Consider the following 22,738-nt stretch of genomic DNA (forward strand, 5'->3'; position numbering starts at 1 on the left):
GAAGCTTATGCTAAGAAGTATTTGCCCAAGATTGCTTGGGATTATTTTGCAGCTGGAGCAGATGACTGTACCACACGAGATGAAAACATCCTGGCATATAAAAGGTAATGTGAGAAGGGAATTAAGGGAGTTGTACTGGGACCTTTTAAACTGTTTTTGTGCAAGTATTTGGACTTCACAAGCAAAGGAACCTAAAACCTTGCCCTTTCCAGGGGATCTCCAAGCTAAATGCAAAACCTGAGTGATGTGCACTGTGTGCTCTGATGCCAGACTGAGTATGACATGGGTTGTATGAGGCTTTAGGGAGGCTGAGGGTATAGGCAGGTGCTAGGGTGGGGTAGGGTGGGGTAGGGTAGGGTAGGGTAGGGTAGGGTAGGGTAGGGTAGAGTACAGTGTGCTATGGAGTGTGGCATTATAGGAAAGGGCATGAGCAGCTTTAATAGAATGAGTTGCAACAGGGAGCTCTTGGTGAACAGCAGGAAGCCTATGTGCAAGCAGGGTGAGATTTGGGGAACATGCTGCAGAGCCTGAGGGCAGGCACACTGAACAGTGAGGACAGACACATGAATGGTGAAGTGGAAGGACCCAGCCTGCCTGCAAGTAAAAGGAATCTGGGGAAGGACAGTGGGAGAACAAGATATGGTAACCTGAGGTGGGAGATGCAGAAATTATGTGGTAAACGAAGACCTGGTTTCCATGAAATTTCGGAAAACTCACTGAACATCTGCTATCCTGAAGGGTTTTTTTTGCCTTACAGAATTCGTTTCCGGCCACGTATGCTGCGGGATGTATCTGTGATGGACATTAGGACTAAAATCCTGGGTTCTGAAATCAGCTTTCCTGTAGGAATTGCCCCTACTGGCTTCCACCAGCTAGCATGGCCTGATGGAGAGAAAAGCACAGCCAGAGGTATTCTTCTGCTCTGGTGCCGTGTAGCACGAAAAGGGGGTTGTAGAAAAGCCTCAAGAAGCTGTTAGGAGGACTTGAAGTGTGACTGAGAAAAAATTTCAGTCTTGAGGGGGCAAACTCCATTCCCACTTTCTGACACCCTGCGTAGGAAGCTGTATAGACAGTGCCCTTCTTCTTCAGCTACCAACATAAAAAATCAGCCCCATGGAGTCTGCTGCAAACTGAAGAGGAGGGCAGTAGACACATTTCTGACTCATACCAAAAACCACATAAGGTTTTCAGTCCTGGGGGCTCTAGATGGGTTGTAAAAGTGGTGGATGGGACTCAGACTGTGAATTCCTTGTTACTGGTTAAGAAATGTCTCCCTTGGACAAAAAGATATCCCCTTTTCACAAATCCTGTGGAGAGTTTGGAGACCTGACCCCTAGAAATGTTTTTCCTTCTGTGTACACTGAGTAGATTAAACAGTATATCCCTGAGAGGACTCAGTCATAAAGATAAAACTCATGCTTTTTAAAAAATGCAGATGCAAAATGAAAGCACAACTTGGTTAATTACCTCTCCCTTTTCTGCTTTCTTAACCATGGACTAACAAGAGTGCGTGGTAAATACAGTCATTGTTACTCCTGGGACATACAGAGCTGCCGTGTGCTTTGTAGGATGCACATGAAATCAGGAGTTGGGGTGGTCTCTGCAAATAGTGCATGGTTTTGTGTCTGATATCTGGCAAGACCCTTCAGATGCCTTTGTTTCTGACTCCTTCCCAATGCCCCCCAAGCGGCCAGAGCAATGGACACCTGCTACATCGCCAGCACCTACTCCACCTGCACGCTGGAGGAGATCTCCGCAGCTGCGCCCGGCGGCCTCCGCTGGTTCCAGCTCTACATCCACCGCAACAGGGCAGCTTCCCAGCAGCTGGTCCGGCGGGCAGAGGCCTTGGGCTTCCAGGGCCTTGTCCTCACCGCGGATCTGCCCTACACGGGCAAGAGACGCGACGATGTCCGCAACGGTTTCCGCCTTCCTCCACACATGAAAGTGAAGAACTTGGAAGGAGTCTTTGAGGTTTGTAAAATGAGCCCGTCCTTTCATTTACTGTGCTGGCATGTACCACATGAGAGAAAAACCACTGGGTAACTGCTGCCCTGGCATTTGCTGTACCCGAGTGTATCTTCTCCCCTCCTGGTTCTGCAGCATCCTGGCTTGACCTCCGGCCAGACTGCGTTCTGTCTTCAAAATCCCCACCCAGCTGCCTCAGAGACACTGATCTCCACCCCCATTGTAATTAATCTCCTCCAGAGACATGTGACATTTCTGGAGCTGATGAATATGTCTGTTGGCAAGTTTGATAAATCTGTTCCAGGGCAAGGAAAGACACTAAGGGACCTGTGTATTGTTGCAGCCTGAATGAGTTTTCCTTTTGCTGTTTCGTTGTGGCTGTAGGAAGATGACTGCTCTGAGTACGGACTGCCACCCAACAGCTTGGATCCTTCGGTCACCTGGAATGACATCTACTGGCTGCGGAGCCTGACACGCCTGCCCATCATCATCAAAGGCATCTTGACAAGAGAAGATGCAGAGCTGGCAGTGAAACATGGAGTTCAGGGAATTATTGTGTCCAACCATGGTGGAAGGCAACTGGATGAAGGACCTGCCACTGTAAGTGAGAAGGGATGAAAATGGATGTGCCACATTTCCCGGTTTATGGTCTGCACATTTGCATTAACCTGGGTGTCTCTATGCCCAGGTTTGTGCATACACTTCTGGTGGACTTGAGTCTGTCCAGTGGCCATGGATGTGTGTAGATATACTTTAGCTTTAAACTGGTGAGATCCATGCCTTGGCATGGGGGCTACCCACTGAAGTATTTCCTCAGCTTCTGGGGAGGGTTCAGTAAGTACCACAGAACCCATTTAAGTGCAGGTAAACTCCTGGCCTAAGTCAGGGAGAGTTCCTGCCTGTGCCTCCATGAGCTGATGCAGCGCACTCAAACTCTTTGCGCACTGCAGCAAAAGGAAAACAAAGCTCTGGAACCAAAATTGTACAAATGAGAGCATAATGTATTCTCATTGTTCGCATCTGTCAAAACATGCAAAACAATGCAGCTAGATTTAGTGAGAGGTCTGCTTGCAAATTTACAGGCTCAAGTCTAAATGGGAATTTATTGACTTACATGAGCCAGAAAAAGGATAACTTATCTGGAGAAAAATTTCCCTGCTTTTAAATTTGTACAAAGAAATCATGCATTGTTTGGACATGTGTGTATTTCACTGGCTTAATTTGGCTTCTGTCAGTTTTTCCAATTGCTCTTATTTTACAGTTCTGCATTGCACAGTATCTTATGAACTTTCTTTTCTCGGTTTTCTTTTGTTAAATAAAAATAGGTACCAGGGAATTCTCTTCTATTCTGCGTCAAGGCTGACAATAACGAATAAAAAAGAAATTAATAAACTCAATGCTAAAGACATAATAACAGAAATGGCATCCACATTAAACTGCTCTTCTACCTTACAAGTTGTTTTACATACACAGACAAGGCAACAGATACCTAGTTGGGCTCTGCTATTTTTCTAGTGCCAAGCCTGGCTCTTGCTGAGTTAGTCCTAGAAAATTTCAGCCAGAAGGTTTTCAGTTTGAAATTCAGAAAAAAAATATTAAAGGAAGGCAAAAAGGTATAACACACTGCAGAAAAGAGCCTTTTGGGTTTGCTCTGAAGGAGAGTTAATTAGGTCCAGTGCCTTGTCCTGCCCCTGGCTGTACTGCCTTTGAGGCCAGAGCCAGCATCTCTGTATGGTGCTGCCCTGCAATAACATCTGAGGCTTGCTCCATGCTGAACTCTACAGAAAAGACCTTAGGGAATCAGGAGACCTAACCTGGAGGAAATTATTGACTGTACTACATAGCAAATGAAACCCTTCACAGATGCTTTAGAGGGAGGCACTCAACAAGTGGTCACCAGGATTAAGTTAAAATGTAAGCTTAGGTAGTTTGAGCAGTAGAAGTCTGACATCAGCCTTTCTTGCAAACAGCTGTATTATTCATCATTGTCTCAAATAAAAGTAAAATACTGATGACAGTTACTCCCATTGAAATTTATATTTTAAATCTTTCATAAATCTATTGAAAATGTTGCTTTTTCACTAATCAAAAGTGATAGCAAAGAATATCAGTATAATCAAAGCACTGGAAAATGGCATTAAGTGTCTGGAAAGCAGAGCAGGGATCTGCATGTTATTCTGCAGCTCCTGGTGCTGAGCTATTTGTAATGCATTGTCACGTTTCATTTCGAGAAGATATCCTACTAAAGCACTGTATCCCCGCCTGTGTCTTTGGAATATATCCTCCTTCTCTTGGGATCAAAAGCTGCCCTCAAGGTGAGACTGGCTTCTTCTTTTCAGATTGATGCTCTGGTAGAAGTTGTGGAGGCAGTACGAGGCAGAGTGGAAGTTTATGTCGATGGAGGAATACGAAAAGGCAGCGACGTGTTAAAAGCCCTGGCTCTGGGAGCAAAATGCGTCTTTATTGGAAGACCAGCTTTGTGGGGCCTGGCTTACAGGGTGAGTAAGGAGCTCTGAGTCCATATGCCTGCTTCTCTCACTCTCCAGCAGTCTTGCAACTGAAGTCACACAGTTGTCACTGGTGGAGAATATATTTTTTAATTTTATTTTGATGAATTTGAAGTGGAATCACCCCAAATTGAATGAAACCCTGACATTTCCTCTGATTTAAAAATACCACTGAATCTGACACATTTCTGAGATTTTGAACAATGGGATTTTGAAGGTGATAGAATTGTTTTGTGGGACCTGATTTCTTGATGTTGCAGTTTGGTGCTAAAATACTTTAAGACTCAGGACCATCAGTGCTTTTGAAAACTGGAGCTGGCTTATTTGCCAGAAAGATTAGTCTGACAATTTTATTTGCTTTCAGCAAATAGTTGGGAACAATACATGGTTTTGGTAGAACAGTTTCACAGCAGTGCTATGAATTCTTCAGAAATACATATAGAGCTCCATCCCACGGATGGCTGAAACATTTTGGACCAGACTGGGTAAAACTGTGTCCTGGAGGTTTTCCACTGTTGTCTGGGTTTTCTACTGTATTTCAGTTCCAGCTTTGCTGCTTCTCAACTCCAGGCATATTTCTATGATCCAGAGTCACGAATTAGGCCTCTGAAGCAGGAGATAAACATAATATAATCAAAATTAAAATAATATTATTATACCAGTTGGGGGTTTTTTTGCTAATTTTTTGCTTTTTACACTCTGGATGGAGTCTTCTAACACTTTTCTCTAGAATAAAAGATACTTTTTTTGTGTGGTCTAGACACATTTCCTTTCTCTTAAATGGCACTCTTGTCCAGTGGTGTGATTGCTGTGGATTTCAGCAGCAAGGCTTTGATCAAGAAATCACCTGAATCTCCTGAAAAAAACTGTAAGAGTTGGCAGAGTTGGTTTTTTTGGCCAGTAAATATCAACAAAGGGCCTAAGATGAAGAAGGTTCTCCTGTAAGTTGCCTGCACTTTCTCCACAATGGAAACAGAAAGGAGATAGGATTTTGGGGGGTTCAATTGTGCTTTGGTGTTGTATTCCATAGAGTATTCCTAAAGATGTATCTCAGTGGCATTACCAAAGCATACAACAGAGGAAGGACCTAAACAAGTGCTAACATTGACTGAACCCAAAGCATTCATTATTGCAAAGACATAAAAATAAAATTCAAGAGAAAAAAAATTAATCCTCCAGTATTTCATAGGAAGATCAAAATCTTCTATGCATTTTATTGGCTTGTGAGCTTCTTGGTGTCACTTACACAGAGGAAAACACATAGTCTATTATTTTTAAAGATTCAGTCTTGTATTTGAGTAAACTACAGTTTCTGGAGTGGTAACATATATAAAACTCATTACTTTGTTAAAACCTGTCAGCATTGTAAGGCTTGACATTTTAAATAGCAAGCCCATTGGTGGGGGAAAACTGAAAGCCAAAAAAAAGAACCAGCTACAAAATGTCAGAAGTGAAAAACGGCTTTGTTTTCTTTCCCCGTTTAGATATATCCCAAAAGGAAAAGCATCTAAATTAATCTGTGATGAACTGAGCACATCCATTATATCATTTTAATCATTCATCTGCATGAGAGACTGGAATTGGCACGGATTTAAGGGACTATCCCAGCTCTCAGGGTGCAGGCATCCTGCAGCACTGCTCTGTGCCAGCGCTCCTTTTACCCTGACTGCTTTCTCTGTTGGTGCAGGGTGAGGAAGGGCTTCAGGATGTCTTGAGAATCCTTCGGGATGAGTTTCGCTTGTCTATGGCCTTAGCTGGTAAGTATTTTGTTTGTAATGGGTGTTACAGATGTTTCTGCATGCAAGCCCTATAAAATCAGGAGTGTGATGGATAGGGGACAAAAAGGGAATCCACAGGAGCTGTGATGGTTCTAGTTACTATACTTGAGATTCTCTGCTTCCTGTGAAGCCACTTGGCATTCCAGGTGTCACAACAATGAAGTTTGCACGGAGGGAATAGGTTAGAGCTGCTTTGTGACCCAAGTAAAGAGATGCAAAACTGCAAAGTACAGCTGAGCAAAACTTGGAATTTCTGTTCTTCTGGGCATGACAGCATCAGTTTTTCAGTATTTAGTGTTTATTAAATTGAAATGCAACTGATCTTTTTTCTGCATGAAGAGCTCATTAAAAATGGATGCAGAATTTTACTCCGTGTGTTAGAGAATATGGTCTGTAGGTGATTGCACATGGTTTAAAAGCTTTTCTGTCTCCTCCCTTTACTCTCACTGTTTTTCTCACTCCTGCTCCCAGCTGTAGCTGCCCTGTTTGAGCCTCTCACCAAACAACAAATTTGCAGAGCCCAGTGCAAGCTCCAGTTTTACTCTTGGACAAGAGGGTTATGGCGCTGGAACAGGCTCCCCAGGGCAGTGGTCTGACAAGAGCCTGACAGAGTTCCAGAAGCATTTGGACAATGTTCTCAGGCACATGGTGTGGTTCTTGGGGTGTCCTTTGCAGGGCCAGGAGTTGGACAGGATGATCCTTGTGAGTTCCTTCCAGTGCAGGATATTCTGTACATTATGACACATAGAACTCAAGTGGATAGCAACACTGACTGGGAGACTGGAGCTGAAGTCCCTCTGGCCATAGTGTGGTTTTATGGGTTACTTTTTCAAGTAGTAAAGATTCCTGGGTTTTTTCCCCAGCAGACTTTTACAGCTCTTTTCTTGCAAAAGGGCACAGGATTCAGCAAGAGCAGCAGGTTGGGACCCTTTTGCTGAGGCTGTGAAATTCATTGAACAATACAATCTTTTAAGTTGGAAAAGACATTTTTAGATCAAGTCCAACTGTTAACCCAACACTGCCAATTCCACCATGAAACCATGTCCCTTAGTGAAGGGACATGGTTTCATATCCATATCCATATCTATGTGTCTTTTAAACACATTCAGAGCTGGTGACTCAACCACTTCCTTGGTAGCCTATTCCAGTGCTTGATAACAATTCCTGTGAAGAAATTCTTCCTAATATCCAATCTAAACCTCTCCTGAACAGAGGATTCAAGGTGCAGCCTCACCAGTGGCCCGCACAGGGGGACAACCACTGGCCTGGTGCTGCTGCCCACCACTATTCCACCCATATATGTCCAAATTAAATGGCAGTGCAAATCTTCACCTCTGGCCATTTGGCACACCTGTCTTTTCTCTGTGTTTTTCTGCTGACTTTACTGTATCAGGTTGCACCCTGCTCAGCTTGTTATAAAAAGAATTTTTTTCATGTTTCTGACTCTTCTTGTGGGTTGGACTCTGATGCTGAACCTCGAGGCTGATGATGCCACTGAAGAGTGGAGTGAGATATTGAAGTACCAACCTATTCCAGCCTGGCTCATCCATGACTGGGATTTAGAGCAGGGGGGCTTCCAAGCTTCATCCACAGACCTTTCTCTCTCACCGGTGTTTCATTTATTGCAGGCTGTGCCAGCGTCTCAGAGATTGGCCAGCACCTGGTTCAGTTCTCAAGGCTGTGATCAGCCTCCTGCTATGCCAAACAGAGGCAGCTGAAGCTGAGGTCCAGCCAGGCTGAAGATGAAAAAGGAGGTGCAATAAGTATCTGATAAGGCCTTCTGGAAACTTCTGAAGAGATTAGGAAAGGCTCTGTGTCAGCAAAGGCTGTTCTCTGCTGTTATTGAATGAATTCCATAGCAGTTTGGGTAATTGTGACATGTCTAAATGCATTTTCTTTAAACTGGCTGTTCCACAGCATTACCTACGTCGGGTCTTCCTCCAAAGTTCCACTACATTGGACAGCCAAACGTGGAAAACCCTGTGCCTTGCTTTTTCCACTTGTCATGCCAAGTCTCACTGCAACCCAATCCACGCACGTCTCCTGCTCTGGGACAGTAAGTGTTGTGGCTGCTATCTTCCACAGACTTGGCTTTTCCTGGATGTATTCATAAAAGATATAGAAATAAGATGAATCAGCTGCCAGGCACCCCAGCTGCCCTTTGCAAGTGGGGGCAGTCCTTGCCCACTGCTTCTAAATGCAGAGCAGGGAAGGGGTGGAGCAGAGTGCCACTTGTGGGGAAAGAGCCAGCTCTTCTTTCCAGTGGTGCAGCCCCCTGCCTCCCCCTGCTTTGGAGCCAGCACATACCCTGATACCCATTTCCCTGGCACATGCAGGGGGAGCCATGCTACCAAAAGGTGACCTTTCGCATAAAGCCCACTTTAAATCTGCCCAAAGAGGGCAGAAGGAAGAAGCTAACCCTGTTGGCTCACCCTGTTTAGACTTTAGTTTCTCTCAGGGATAACAGCGTCTGCAGTGATCTTCCAGAGGCCTTCACATGGAGGCCTTCCTCTCTGTTCCAGTAACAATAAACCTTGTCAGCAGACTGACAGCCCAGCAGATAAGACTTGGGAATTACAGCACATCACACACGTTGATGGATTTCAAGGATGTACAAGAAGAGAATGAGACAACTGGGAGTGCTCAGTCCTGCGAAGGCTAAAGGCAGGGGGAGGGGGGATCACATCACTGGCTTTCACTACTCATTTGGACAAGATCCAGGCCAAATTCTTGGATGTGTGCAGTAAAAGGGTGAAAGGCAATGGGCACAAGTTGCAATGAGGAAAATTCCAGGCAGAAATCAGTGGGGGGAAAAGCCACCATGAGGGCAGTCAGGCACTGCAACATAGGGTTTGTGAAACCTCCATTGTTAGAGATAATCAGAGCTTGCCTGGGCAAGGTCCAGAGCAACCTCTCTGACTCTGCTGTGAGAAGAGGTTGGCACAGAGATCTCCCAATGCTGCCTTTAATCTGAATTGTTGGAGGATGTCACAGAATCATAAAATAGGAGCTGCACATGAGATCTGTACCCTGCCATGCCACTGTGCTACCATAGCCAGGTACCTGGAGCTGCAGAGGCAACACATGAATCTCTGTGAAAGGCTGCAAGAAAGCATTTTCTGAGTCAAAACCAAAGATATTTGGTGAGTGAACTTAAAATGAGAGGTCACAGGGTTCAATCAGCATAAGAGCCTATTTAACAAGCCCAGTTTTTCCAAGACACTGAAAGTTTTCTATGATCTGAGTTAGGCCTAAGCCAATGCATACCGAAGTTTCACACCCCATTGTCTGCACCCAGTTCTGCTTTATGTACTTGATGTCTCATACACTTTCAAGTGAGGTTAAATCTTACAAAAAAACTGTCCTCAAAGATTGTAAACAGGCAGCTTAAGGACTAATCAAACCCTGCTGCTTCCCAGCATCCCTGGAGGATGGGACAGAGAGTCAGCCTACTTACAAGGGTAGTTTATCTACAAAATGGACCCAAACACAAACATTTTTCTTTGGCATATAATGCAAATTTCTCCAGCCTTTAAATATATGAGTCACTCATCAATTTCACCTGAGGAAATACAGTTCTTCCTAAAACTAAATGCTTTTTTCTAGATAATTGCCCAAATCATGTGCTGTCTAGTATGTCAAAGACTACTGCAAGAAGCCTTTTTGATCTTGGAGATAATGTCAGAAATGTTTACAATCACCTTCTCCATTTTACTGGAAGAATTTTGGTATTACTGAAATAGAGATATTTTCTTTGTCAGGTTTGAAGACACAGAAACACTGAGCCCTCTTAAGGTGTTTTTCTTCATACCATTATAAAAGTGTCTTACAACTCTTCTCCACTAAGAGAAGTTGTGTTTATTTAGAGTCCAATACAGGACAGTTGTCCACAAGTTAATAATTTAAATATTTTCCCCTCTTGTCAATATATAACTAGAAGAGAGGGAAATGTTTCCAGGAGGGAACAGTGCCTCCCACTCTGAAGGGCAGAAGTTTTCCTTGAGTAAAACTACATTTCAAAGTCCAGCCTCTCTCCCAGAGCTGCCAGCATGCCAGCTTACAGACATACAGTGGTAGAGAAACACATTAGTTTTTCATGTGAAAAGAAACATAGAATTGAGTGTGTGTGTGTGTGTGTGTTTGTTTGGTCACAATTACTGTATATTAAGAAATCAAAAGGTCCAGCTAAATAATGAGTGTGCATTTGCTGCTTTTGCTTTTCCCTGCTTCAGTTCTCATAAGTCTGGGCAAAAGGCCAGACTTCAGAAACCCCTTTCCTGAATTAAAATTCTTTCTGGACAAATAGATCTGTTATTTCTTTCTTACTTCTGGATACCCTGATTGATAGCAAAATCAGTTTACCTCATTCCATAATTAAACAGCATTGCGCTCTGTAAAAGTACCTTTTATCCTATAAAAGTACCTTTTATCCTATAAAACTTCCATGCAACACCATGACACAGTTTTTTCCTAGTGCTGCTAGGAATTTCCCTTCACTATTTCTCTTTGTGTCTTCTCATCTCCACTACACTCCCTCCCAATCCATTTTTCCCCTTGTGACAAGGCTAAGAAAATACATTCTCTAACTCCTGCCAGTCATTTCCCCAAAGTATCTGTCACCAGTAAAATCAGAGGAGCAGCTCTTCCTGGGCCAGGCTGGAATGGGACATGGGGCATTGCACATATACTAAGCTATCCACTTAGTTCAGGTACAGCATTTCTCCAACACTCATCAAATGTACAAGCCCTGATTTTCTAAAATAATGCTCTCAGTAATGCACTCCATTCTACACAAAATACCAGATAGTAGTGGCTTCATTTTACAATGAAGTCAAAGAGAAGGAAGACATCAACATAGTTAAAAAATGTCTATGCCTTGACACAGCTTGGTAAACTTTTCAAATGCTGCTCAATTATGTTTTAACCTGCAAGTGCCCTACCTGTGCAATAACTCCGAATTTCATCAAGTTGTTCCTGGTGGGGGGGTCTGGTGGACTTTGGCCTTGCTGCTCACTGGCACCATTCTGGGGTGGGCAGTCCATTCCAGCATCTGCCTCCCTGTCCTTTGGGGAACACCAGGGCCAGCCTTGTCTGCACAGAAGGAGCTGGCATGGCACTCAGCAGCCCCAGCAGCGATATCAACATGAAACAAGAGGTGAAAATGTTGTCTCTAGGTGAGACTGCAGGAAGGACCAGTAGGTCTGAGCTGCAACTGAGCAAATCTCTGCTGTCTGACCACTGACATTCACACACAGCAGTTCAGATGAAGGCTGCTATGCAGTGATGTGTAAAATTCCCTCAAACTAAGCCAAGCATTTGTCTGAGTAGTACCTGAGAGGACAAAGCACAGCAGCAGTAAATCTCCCTACAGTCCCCTATGAAGCACTCATATTCTCATATAAGCACTACCCCTGCCAAGCTTGGTCATTCTGATAGGCAAGCTTGGTACACAAAAGTGTTTTGTATCCTAAGAGGCTATGTGGTGTTGTGTGGTCTTGTAATGCCTCTTCAAAGCATTTTATTTCCTTTTTGAAAGCAAAAAAGGAAGCCCTGTTACAGAGAATGCCACTTGGAGCAGCAGTATTTGGCCAGTTATTTTTCCTTGCAAATTGCACAAAATTAATTTGCAGCAGCTTCTGATAAGAATATACAATGTCAAGGTCCTGAATGTGAAAAGCCAAGGAAAGAAGCACTGATAACAAATTTTTTAGAGCTCTGTTGGGGTAAGTAACAGATTTTCAAGGACTCTGGGATTGAAACAGTTGCCAAAACTTTGTCATCTGTGCCAGCTAGAAACCTTTCTCCTCCAACAGAAGTGGTTTTCCTTTCCTCCTGAGACTTGCAAGCCCAGTTTTGCTCTAAAAAAGTAACAGTGTTGGGACGCTTCTACAGCTTTTCTCCAGAACTCTCTTTAATGAGTGAACAAAACCCATGATAGAATAAAAAAAGGAGCTTAGCATGAATGGAAACGAAGCATTTTTAGAGATCCATTCGAGCTATGCCCCAAATCAAGGATCCCTTCTCCAGTGATTTCAGCCTAATTAATTGTGTTGCTGGGCTTCTTTGTAACTTCCTTGTCGCTCAAGGCAGCTCCCTATTTATCATCCTGCTTCAGCAGGGATGGCAGCCTGTCCCTGTGAGAGGGAGAGAGAAAATACAGCTGCAGCCAGCGTGTACTGACAGACCCAGGAGGGCAGTGCTGGCATCAGGAGGTTCAGCCTATTGCCCTGCCCTGGTCTCACATTGCAAAACAGTTTTACTGGAAGTGGAGTGAAGCCCCAGGGAGAAACACCTGGGCATTTTCCCTGCATGCTGGAGATGCAAAGCAGTAATGACACAGATCACTGCAGAGGCACAAACAGCCTTACTTTAAATAGCTACTCCTGCACAAGACATTTCCAGAGGTGAATCTTGCCCTCCTGCAGCTTGAATTTAACTTGGATGGTACATTAAACAATTTCATCACTTCAAATGCCTGTAGTGCACTGAACAAATACAAAATCCCCAGGGTTAGTTTCTGATCTTGCACAGAGAGAGTGAGAAACCCACACTGTAATGGGGGAGCCCAGTATCCAGAAAATATAGAGCAGCAGAATTCACTCCTGAAACCACTTTAAATAGCTTCTCCTCTATTTACATTTAATTTAAATCCTCCCTACCTTCCATACTGGCACAATATTGGCACTGTATTACACAAGCAAGTGCAGCTGAAGAGAATTGTGAACATGAGCGCTTATTCTCTGGGGATTTAGGGATGCAGGACCACATCTAGGCTCAGACCTCACTGTATCCAGAGCCTTCCTCTTTGGTGGGAGTGGTGTGGAAGCATGACATTCTTTTGCAGCAAAGGAGGCACTCAAGAGGGAGTGGAGCAGAATGACCGAGGTGGTGCCCAGCAGGATATAAATACAGGCAAATCTCCCCCACAGTCTTCAGAGTGCTAGGGAGGTGGAACCGAGACTCAAGGCAGACTTTTGCAGGGTTTGTTTGGCATTGAAGTTGATTTTGAGCATTTTCAGATTTGCTAATTGAATTGGTTTGTAATTTGTTAGAATGTTTTCTTTGCATGGAAAAAATATGTAGACTACCTCTGAATGGGAATAGCTAGCAAAAGTAAGACATGCTTAAAAAATTGTTTGGTGTAGGGATTAAAGTTTGTTCTTCAGTAATCTCTCCTTCTGGTAACACCCTTTGATTTGCAGTGTTTCCAGAGGTTGATGTCATATGTTCCTTCCCTCAGGCAGGAGGAGAACCAAGCTCAAGAGACAGCAAATTCACCGCCGAGGAGCAACCCAGAGCAATGTCCCTGGCTGGGGTGAGCTGCCTGGTGACAGGGGCAGGAGGGTTTCTCGGCCAGAGGATTGTGTGCTTGCTGCTGGAAGAAGAGGAGGCTCTGGCCGAGATCCGGCTGCTGGACAAAGCCTTCAGCGCTGAGGCACTCGGGAGGTTTGACAGTAAGTGACATTTCCTGGGACTGGGCTGCAGCTGGGGGTGCTGCAGTCCCACGTGGGAAACTTTTACCTCTCATCTGAACCAGGTTTGCAGATAGAGGTTTTAGCTCAAGGAATCCTTGCTTTATCCCTCCTTCTCCCTGCAGCCCAGAAATCAGATGTAAAATGTGAAAACAAGAGGGTTTTTTGTCAGGCCCTGAGGCTTCTGTATACTGTTCATGCAGTAAACAGGCTGTCTTCAACCTGACTCCTCTTACAATAAAACCCACAGAGCAAAATTAGTGCAAAAATCTCACACTTCTTCTTGGGGAAAGGGAAAATTCAAGCATTGCTATACTGGGTGGGAGGGCAGAGATATCCAGAGCATGCTGTGCTGGGCTCTGGTGTGCCAGACAGCAAAGGCAGTGAAAAAGTTGTGGGTGCAAATTCCAATGGTTTTCTTCAACCTGTGATTAATTTGATTAATAGTGATCTTCTGGCTGAGAGCTGTGTGGTGAGGTATTTTTAAAACTGCTTCTGTTAATAACATTATTGCAGTTTCCCATTTAAGCAAACGCTAAACAGAAGAGACAGAACCCATGTGCAAAGTGCAAGGCAGGATTCTTGAATGGATTGGAGACAGCACAAGGGAGTGATGTGCCCAGTGTCAGAAACAGTCTGTGGCAGGAAAAGCAGCTCATGGTGTTTTACTTTGAATGTCCTATTTATTGAGATACACTGAGCACATCTATAAAAAGGCATCTAAGGGGCCTAAATTCAGTCAGGTTTGTAAGCCCTTACATTATATTTACTTAACAGTAACTTTCTCCATCACATCTTCACTGCAAGACTCCTCTTCCTCAATGCAGGAAACCATATGGGAGCCCTTAAGGAATATCTCTGTATGATTTGCTGAAGAGCCTCAATCACTCCATAGAGCATGAAAGTGTCATCAAGGGACAGCAACAGTGCACAATAAACCTGGTACAAATTGCACAAGCCTTAATCATAGTTTTAAACAACTCTGCTCCATTTTACAAACTTCTTCTCCATTACATCTGACTCAGCAGTTCACTGAGGATTTCTAAATGCCCCTGAGCCTTGCAGCAGCCCTTCCTGCTCTGGTTTCCAGAGAGTTTCCACAGAAACAAACCCAAAACCTGCAGCTACAGTAGAGGCTGAAGCAGCAGGAGTGTGTGTGGTTTAGCACTGATGCAGCAGTGCAGAGGCATCTACACTACTTTGGGCCAGAAGAGCTTTGTGGGCATAATGGAGCATCCTGGGGAGTGAAAACCATTGTTTGTGTGGGCACAATCTTGGCTGGGCTGCAGCAAACGTTGTGACGTTTTGTTTTTTTGTTAATCGGCAAGCTCTGTGCCCTCTTTCCTTATCCTCCCTTCTTCCTCCACAGAGCACTGCCCACACACCCCCTCTCCTATTCTTTTAGCATTCCTTCTGCCTATCTGAGCAGCACAGGAGGTAAGGAAAAATCAGTTACCAAAGCCTTTTCTTCCCCATAAACAGGTAGTAGGGACCATAGGCTGACATTCCAGATGTGTTTAAACAGATTTGAACCCCTGCATTTTGACTGGCAGCTCCTCTGTCTGCATCAGCCCTTGTGACTACATCTCTTCTAGTGTCCTGCTAGTCCCTGTGCTCAGAGCTACCCAAAATATTTCGCTGCTGCTCCCTTTCAAGCCCTTCTCTGTCTCACTGACTCCTAGTCCAAGTGCAGGGCTGCTGCAGAACCTGTGGGTGGGGCTGGAGTCTTCTGACCTGCATTATTTTTACTACAGGGACTTCTGCTTGCTAGCAGATGTTATCTGGATTTCTGGAACAGCCAGAAGCAGAGCTGAGTGGGTTTTTTCCTCACTAATCTCTTGAGCACCTTGCACTTGCAATATCTGTGCAGAGTCAGGGCTGTGGGCAGTGACGCAGAACAGTGTGTGCAAGTCACAGGTCTTTGTGGCAGAAGGCACTCAGGGGCACTCCTCTTTTGTCCAAGCAACTTTCCTGCTGAGAGCTTGACCATCCCATTCAGTCTGTGTAGGACAGTGGTATTTGTGGTCTTCCACAGCCCCAGGGAGTCTGGAATGATCCAGTCAGTGTCCAGGGCTGTGAGTTGGAGTCCCCCCGGTTCCATTGTGTGGTTGAGAATGGATGTCACATTAAGCATGGTGCTTTGGTGCCTGAGTTTCTTACCTCCCACCTGCCATGTCAGATTTATCTTTCTGCCTTTCCTGTGCTCCCACTTACACAATCCTTTTTTTGTTGTTCACTATTGCATTGGCACTTCTGGAGAAATCAAAACTCCTATGTTGTTCTCAAGTTTAGGGCAAATAGTCTGACTGTACTGCTGAGTCAAAAACTGCTCACATCAGGACACTGAATTTTATTGAGAAATCATTGCATTTTCAAGCAAAAACTACCCACAGCAAGCAGGGAGATTACTTACAACTCAGAGGACACAGAAACCACTGGTGAAGAAGAACAAGTTTTCCCAGTGAGTAGGTACTTTGTCATAATCACTTTATGCAAAAACGGAGAGCTGACTTGAATTTATTCTGTTCCTCCCCCTCTGACCTACCCACAAGTGTTCTTTTGCTGCCTGGGCAATGGTGTGTCTAGATGGAAATCAAGAGCAGTTCTCTCTGCTGGCCATCCCTGACTGAAACCACTGCCAGTCATTTCTTAACTCTCTTTTCTTCCAAGCTCACCTGTAGTTTTCTCTTCACCCAGAGCTAAACAAGATCAATCTGCTGATTCCTGACATGCAGCTGATGCTGCTGAAGGGAGCAAGGCCCATATTGTACTTACCATGGCAACTTCTGCTGGCTAAAACAGAATAGAGGAGCAGATTTCCTGACTCATATCACACACACACACAAACTGCAAGCCCAAACAAGGCACAAAGCATCTAGACAGCAGATTTCTTGTGATCAGCTTTAAAAGGAACAGACTTCTTCTGTACTTTTCCTGAAAGCTTTGATTTGCATGTGCAAAATTTCCATTTTCCTAACCCCTTCCTGGGCATTGTAATAACGTTAAAGGGGTCACATGTCAGAATTTATGTCATGAAAACTATTTCTGTCTGTTCTTGGGATTATTACAACCCCATCAAGCCTTGTTCATGGAGAACATCAACCTTAGGGCAGTACAGACACTAATATTTATTAGAGAAAATCTAACTACCAGATGCTGAAAAAAAGCCCAGCCCTATTCTGACAATTTTGCACCCATGCAAGGAGAGTTCAGAATGGAGCTTCTGGAGATGGAATCCTAGCAAATGAATGCAGTCTGTAAAATAAAGGAGCAGAAGAGAGTATGTGGCAATGACTGTGCTGGGAGGGCAGCAACTCTAGATTTAGTAACTGTTCAGCAAATGTTCCACAAACCTTAAATCTCAGACCAACTGTCTGTGGTGGGAGAAAAAAAGCCCCTTAAGCCTGTTGCATCAGAATAATTGCTAAATTGATACAGGATTACATTCTTAGTGTGCTATAGAGAAAATGTGATAAAACCATTTTAAAATATATCCCCACTCAGTTCCAAATCCAGCAGCTGTCTCTCTCAGTGTTTCCTATTACAGACATGGGATGAAATACTGCCTGCTTTGGAGCTGGTGACAAAGCACTAGGATAAATCAGATTTCAGTTGTGGCTGAAGCTAAAAGCTGTACGAATTAATCAGGTTCTTCTCTTATCTAAAAGGGGCATTTGATGATGCTGGAAGAAGACAGAGGCTCTGCCTGTTCTGCAGAGTCCCTGCCCAGTGGCTGTGCCTGGGGAGCCATCTAGTGCAGCCATAGCAGAGGCTCCCAGAGGACTTGGTGATGGCACCATCTCCTCACAGGCTGTGGTCATGCTGAGGAAGTCCCCTCCTGTCCCGTGGCACTGCTGCAGCCAGGCCAGCTGAGGTCCCTGCACAGCAGCATTGCCTTGGACTGGGCATTTTTCCAAGTGATTGTCTGGTGCTGACTCATTTTGTGTAGCTCTGGGCTGCAGAAAGAATCCTTCTGCCCAGCACAGGATGGCTCTGAGACCTAGAGCTCCTCTGGGGTCACACACTGCAGCTGCTGTGGAGGGACAGGGCTTAAAAAGCAGGATTTAATCAAGCCAGGCTGAGATAGCTCAGGAGAACACTCTTGAGAGTTCAGGTATGAACCAGAAAGATGTGCAGGCTAAAAATTACCCAGAGCATAGCCACTGAAATGGAGCCAGAGCTGGAGCTGTAAGTCCCAGCCAAGGTACAAGAAAAAGATGCCAGGCAAGGTAAAGGTGCAGAAAGTAGGCATGAACACATCCCTGTGCTCACATGCTCTGGGTGGAGAGAGATCATTCATCAGCCTGAAGACAGGAACATGCAGTGCCTGTTCAGTGCTCCTGGGTTAACACATCTATAGCCAGCCAGCCACCAGAACATGCACAGCTACAGCTACTCCTCTGTGAACTTTAACACAGCCACAACTCAGGGAAGCTTGCTAGCAGGGGAAAAGATCTCTCTCTAAAAAATAAAATAGAAAGAAACACGTTGAGTATAGCTTCCAGATCTATGGCAGGTAATGCAAAATAAACCTCTGTAGCACTGTAGTTAGCATTGACAATAGAGTACTGGGGAGACGCCTTCTGTTTCATAGCCTTAAAATATCCCTGCAGTTCCTGGACAGTCAGCACCTGCCAGGCAGGGTCAGCTCTTCATCAGCCTTCCAGAACTCTTCTTAGGGTGCCTGTAAGGTCTTGTGCTCTGTTTTCTGCTGCCCCTGCAGAGTTCAAGGGGAAGACTGAGCTGAAGATCCTGGAAGGGGACATCCGAGATGTGACGTTCCTGCACCGTGCCTGCCAGGGCGTCTCCCTCGTCATCCACACGGCCTCCCTCATTGACACCCTGGGCCTCATCGAGAAGAAGCTGCTCTGGGAAGTCAATGTGACAGGTGAGCAGGGGAAGCACCTTCCTCAAAGCCACATCTGTGTCCTGATCACTGTTCAGGGAAGGGAGCACCTGAGCTGTGGTTGTTTGGAGCCAGGTTACCTGGTTTGTCCTGCATCTCGCACAGACGTACCCAGGGGTGCAAATCCCGTGTCTGTGCAGCCCCAGGAAGTTCTGGGCCTCTCCACACCCAGTCTTCCACTTCAGGGCAGTGCAGGATCCCTCATTCTTGTCAACACTTATGTATGCCCATGCCGAGGTCTGCACAGGCTCTGCCTTCAGTGGTGATAGTCATAAATCCATGCTCAGTGGAAATTTCTGAAAGCAATTCCCCTCTAAAATCCCAATGCTCACCTCAGAAATTGGTTCTTATTCTCCCACCCCACATGGCATCCCTGCCTGTGTACATTTTTCAACGTTTACAATTACTGCAGACTTTGGCTGCAGTTACAGAAATGTTGCACTGATAACATCCCAGAGCCTGTGGCTCTCTCCTTGCTATTCTTTTTCTTCTTCTCCTTCTCCTTTTCCTTCCTCTGCCTTTAAGTCTGTGTGCAAAGAGAAGAACAAATGCTCTCCCACCTTGAGTTTATAATTTAAAATTCCCCAACAAACTCAGAGCTTTGGGAGGGAGGGGTTTCAGCGACTCAGTGATGGGATTTCCCCTGAGGAACCTCCATTCTTCAGGAAAGATCAGGTGAAGGGAAAAGGTTTTGACTTAGGAATGGGCCATGTAGCATCACCTACCAGGAAGTTTAAATGTATTTCCTAAAAGAACAACTTCACCCCCTGTCTGTGATGCCAAACCCCTCAGTGCCATTCAGAGAACTGGCACTGCCTAACCTGCATGCACACTGGCCTCCCTGGCTGTGCTGCTTCAACTGCTTGGGGCAGATTTGGGGAAGATGTTCTTATTTACATGAACAGCTTTCCCAGTTCTTTGTTCCTCTCTGCCACAGCCACAGGGCTTCTTCACAGAAAAATAAGGAACACACCTGTACAGGCATCACTTTCACAAATATTGGCTGCTCACCAGTGCTCAGAGGAAGAGAGAATTCTTGGCACTCGAGTTGTTTCTTACATGTACCTGAAAAACAGTGGGATGGCATTTTAGTTGTTTTAGTGTGGCTCATTCCCTGTACCATTAGCTTCCAGACCCTTTCATTTCAGCTCAATCAAAGCCACAAATTGTCAGTGATCAAAGCATAGAGCCCACTGGGCAGCCTCTTAGGCCCCTGTCAGGAGGGAAGAGTAGAAAGGCAAGTTCCTGGAAACCTGTGCATTGGGTAATATGAAAATATACCTGGTTGGTAGTTCAGAGAGAGGATTTCTAAAGCTCTGTCTTGATGACTGTACTCCCACTACAATTTGGTTTTTCACAGCAGAATGTGCTGCTTAAACACATTTTACCATGGGAAAAAATGAAAAACAACAACTACAAACAAACAAACAAAAAACCAGAACCAAAATCAAAATCAAAGTACTATTAAAATGTCCCAGAAAGCTGCCTATGGGTGAAAAAAGCCCACTGGGCCAGGGAGGATTAGCTGATAACATTTGCTAGAATGAAATACCATCCACAGTTCTGCTCTCAGAGCCAAGTGGCCACAAGGTCAGTGAGAGAATACTGCTGTCCTCTGTTCCCTGTTTTCTTCCATTTCCATTCTGATGCTCTTCTGGTTTTCTGACCAGCCAGGGCATTGCTATGTATTTCATGGGCTTGCAGGATGAAAGTTTTGTTTCTCCTAGAAAATAGAACTCATGTAATATAAATATAAATGTTTCTATAATAGAAATGTTTCAAGAATCAGATGTGGCTGTTCACGAACCAGGACAGAAGTGAGAAAGTTAAACTTGCCTTGATGCAGGGCTTTCCTCCATTACCACACAATATCTCAGAGCAAAAATAACTTTTTTAGGAAGGAAGGGAAGCAATTTTTAAAAAGGAAGGGAATAGAGAAAATAATTAATTACAATCTAAACAAAATACCTACTGTGAATCAGATACTCAGCCAGAAGGGCAAGCAAACCAAGGGGACCCTCTCGCTGAATAAAGCATGTAATACAGTAATAATTTACTTTATTACAGTCTATATGAAAGATACTCAGGTTTCCATTACTGTAGAATCTTTAAACTTTTACATACAATTCTGATTTGCAAATAAACCACATTTTATTTGGGTGAATTTCATCTTATTATTATCTCATATAAACTGTCAAGATAATTTTACGATTGCCTTATTCTAAAACTTGCTATCTCATTTGATTTCATCAAGACCTTCTGTATTTGATTACATTTCCTCATTTTCCAAACAGTACTGACAGCAGAAATAAAGCTATTATTTTTAAAATAATAAAATAAATACATTTTTTCCAGATGACCCTGGCTTTTATGTCATCTAAACACGGTGACTTGCATGAACTCATTTTTCACATTAATTTATTCCTGTCTGTGTAACTTTTTTCAGTGCACTTCCTTAATATTTCTGAAAGCCTCATCCAGATTTGTTTTCCATTTGTTTCAATTTCTTTCTTTTCCCTTTTCAAGCTTGAAAAGATGAATTTTGGTGCCCCAACAATATTCAGTTGAATAATTCTTCCTATTTTTCACTCATTAACAAGTCCATATTTTGCTGCCAATATTCCTAGCTCTTCTGAACCTCTTTAATTCATTATATTTGTTTCAGTCCCACTAACCTGGTCTGCATTGTGCTGCCTTCAGTTGTTGCTGTAACAGACTGAGCAGACTTGGAAGATTTTTAATGTGCCTCACTGCTGGTGCTTGATTTTATCCCCTATATTTTAGGCTACACCCTTCTGATATCATATCAGCCATTTTAATTTAATGCTCCTTTGCCAAAGATGTTTTCAAATGTCTTTGAGCTGTGTCTTCTCTTCCAAAGTCACTGGCCTTTTTACATTTAATTTCTCTCATTACACCATGCACAACAAGTAAGGCAATTTCTGCCTGAAAGCTGGGTGGAAAAAAATATTCTAATTGCACCTATAACAACACAACTTATTAAAGTATTTATTCCCCCCTTCAGTGTGCTTTCCTTGTTTAACCTTCTTGGCTATTTAAAAGACTTTGAACAGCTGACCTCTGCTGCCCCCGATGAAAGCATTAAAGGATTTTAAATGTAAGAAATCCTGTACTACTGCAAGGAAAAGCCAGATTATGCCAGAAAAGGAGGCATACATACGCAAGCCTCTCTTTTCTCATTGCACTTCATGATCTTTGACTACATGTTATCATGCCTTGCTTCACCATGTTTCCTCCAAGCCCTTCTCTTCAGTCAGTCAAATACTGGATAGATTTGCACTGGGTGTGAGTGCACTGATTTTGGAGCAGACCTTCAGGTCCCATAATAATTCTGTTCCTTCTTAGCAAACCACCCAAGAGCATCCTCAAACCTGAAAAACATGGGCTTCACCATAGAGCATGGATGAGGAGGATAAGGAGAGGGGCAGCTTCTGAACGTTCTCTGCCTACTCAAGGTGGCACAAGTCCCTGAATCCGTGGTCAGTCTCCATGCTAAGCTAAGAAAGGGCAAAAATTTGATTCTTGGCATAAAAAAACCCCACAACATGCAATTAGGATCAAAATTCACCCTTGTTTAACTCTGGAAGGTGCACTGATAGGTGCACTGATACTACTTAAATACAGATTCAGAGTAGGTTCAGTGTCATTGAACATACTGCCCAGTTCAGGACAGGATTCTTGCAGTTGCAGGGAGGGAGATCATGCAAAGCTCAGGCCAGAGATGCCGTTTCTGATCTGAAACCCCCACTTTTTCCTGGTTAGAGGGCTCTAACCTAGACTGCTTTTCATGTCTGTTTTCTGAAGGTACTCAGCTGCTGCTGGAGGCGTGCGTCCGCTGTAACGTCCAGCACTTCATTTACACCAGTACCATAGAAGTGACAGGCCCAAACTGCAAAGGGGACCCCATTTTCAACGGGGACGAAGATACAGCTTATGAGAGCACATCCAAATTTCCTTATGCCCAAAGCAAGAGACTGGCAGAGGATGCTGTGCTGAAAGCAGACGGCCAGGTGCTGAAGGATGGCGGCACGCTGATGACCTGTGCCCTGAGATCCATGTATATTTTTGGGGAAGGCTGCACCTTTCTCC

General features: G+C 44.2%; 2 protein-coding genes across 2 annotated transcripts in view; both read left to right on the plus strand.

The window, feature by feature from the left end:
• The window catches only part of HAO2 (hydroxyacid oxidase 2), a 45,607-nt gene extending 37,673 nt beyond the window's left edge, over nucleotides 1-7,934 (plus strand). The window contains exons 2-8 of the mRNA XM_014306837.1: nucleotides 5-104; nucleotides 758-909; nucleotides 1,688-1,971; nucleotides 2,350-2,565; nucleotides 4,305-4,463; nucleotides 6,160-6,229; nucleotides 7,879-7,934. Of these exons, the coding sequence (XP_014162312.1) occupies nucleotides 5-104; nucleotides 758-909; nucleotides 1,688-1,971; nucleotides 2,350-2,565; nucleotides 4,305-4,463; nucleotides 6,160-6,229; nucleotides 7,879-7,934 (1,037 nt within the window). The remainder of the gene's footprint in view (nucleotides 1-4; nucleotides 105-757; nucleotides 910-1,687; nucleotides 1,972-2,349; nucleotides 2,566-4,304; nucleotides 4,464-6,159; nucleotides 6,230-7,878) is intronic.
• A 5,604-nt stretch (nucleotides 7,935-13,538) lies between these two features.
• LOC102039409 (3 beta-hydroxysteroid dehydrogenase/Delta 5-->4-isomerase-like) overlaps nucleotides 13,539-22,738 on the plus strand; it is a 9,692-nt gene continuing 492 nt past the window's right edge. Inside the window, 4 exon segments of the mRNA XM_005420588.2 lie at nucleotides 13,539-13,704; nucleotides 18,446-18,610; nucleotides 22,454-22,736; nucleotide 22,738. The exon segment at nucleotide 22,738 is cut by the window's right edge and continues 492 nt beyond it. Coding sequence (XP_005420645.2) covers nucleotides 13,551-13,704; nucleotides 18,446-18,610; nucleotides 22,454-22,736; nucleotide 22,738 — 603 coding nt within the window. The 5' untranslated portion in view covers nucleotides 13,539-13,550.

Source organism: Geospiza fortis, unplaced genomic scaffold (assembly GCF_000277835.1).
Source record: "Geospiza fortis unplaced genomic scaffold, GeoFor_1.0 scaffold1, whole genome shotgun sequence".
Classification (NCBI taxonomy): Eukaryota; Metazoa; Chordata; class Aves; order Passeriformes; family Thraupidae; genus Geospiza; species Geospiza fortis.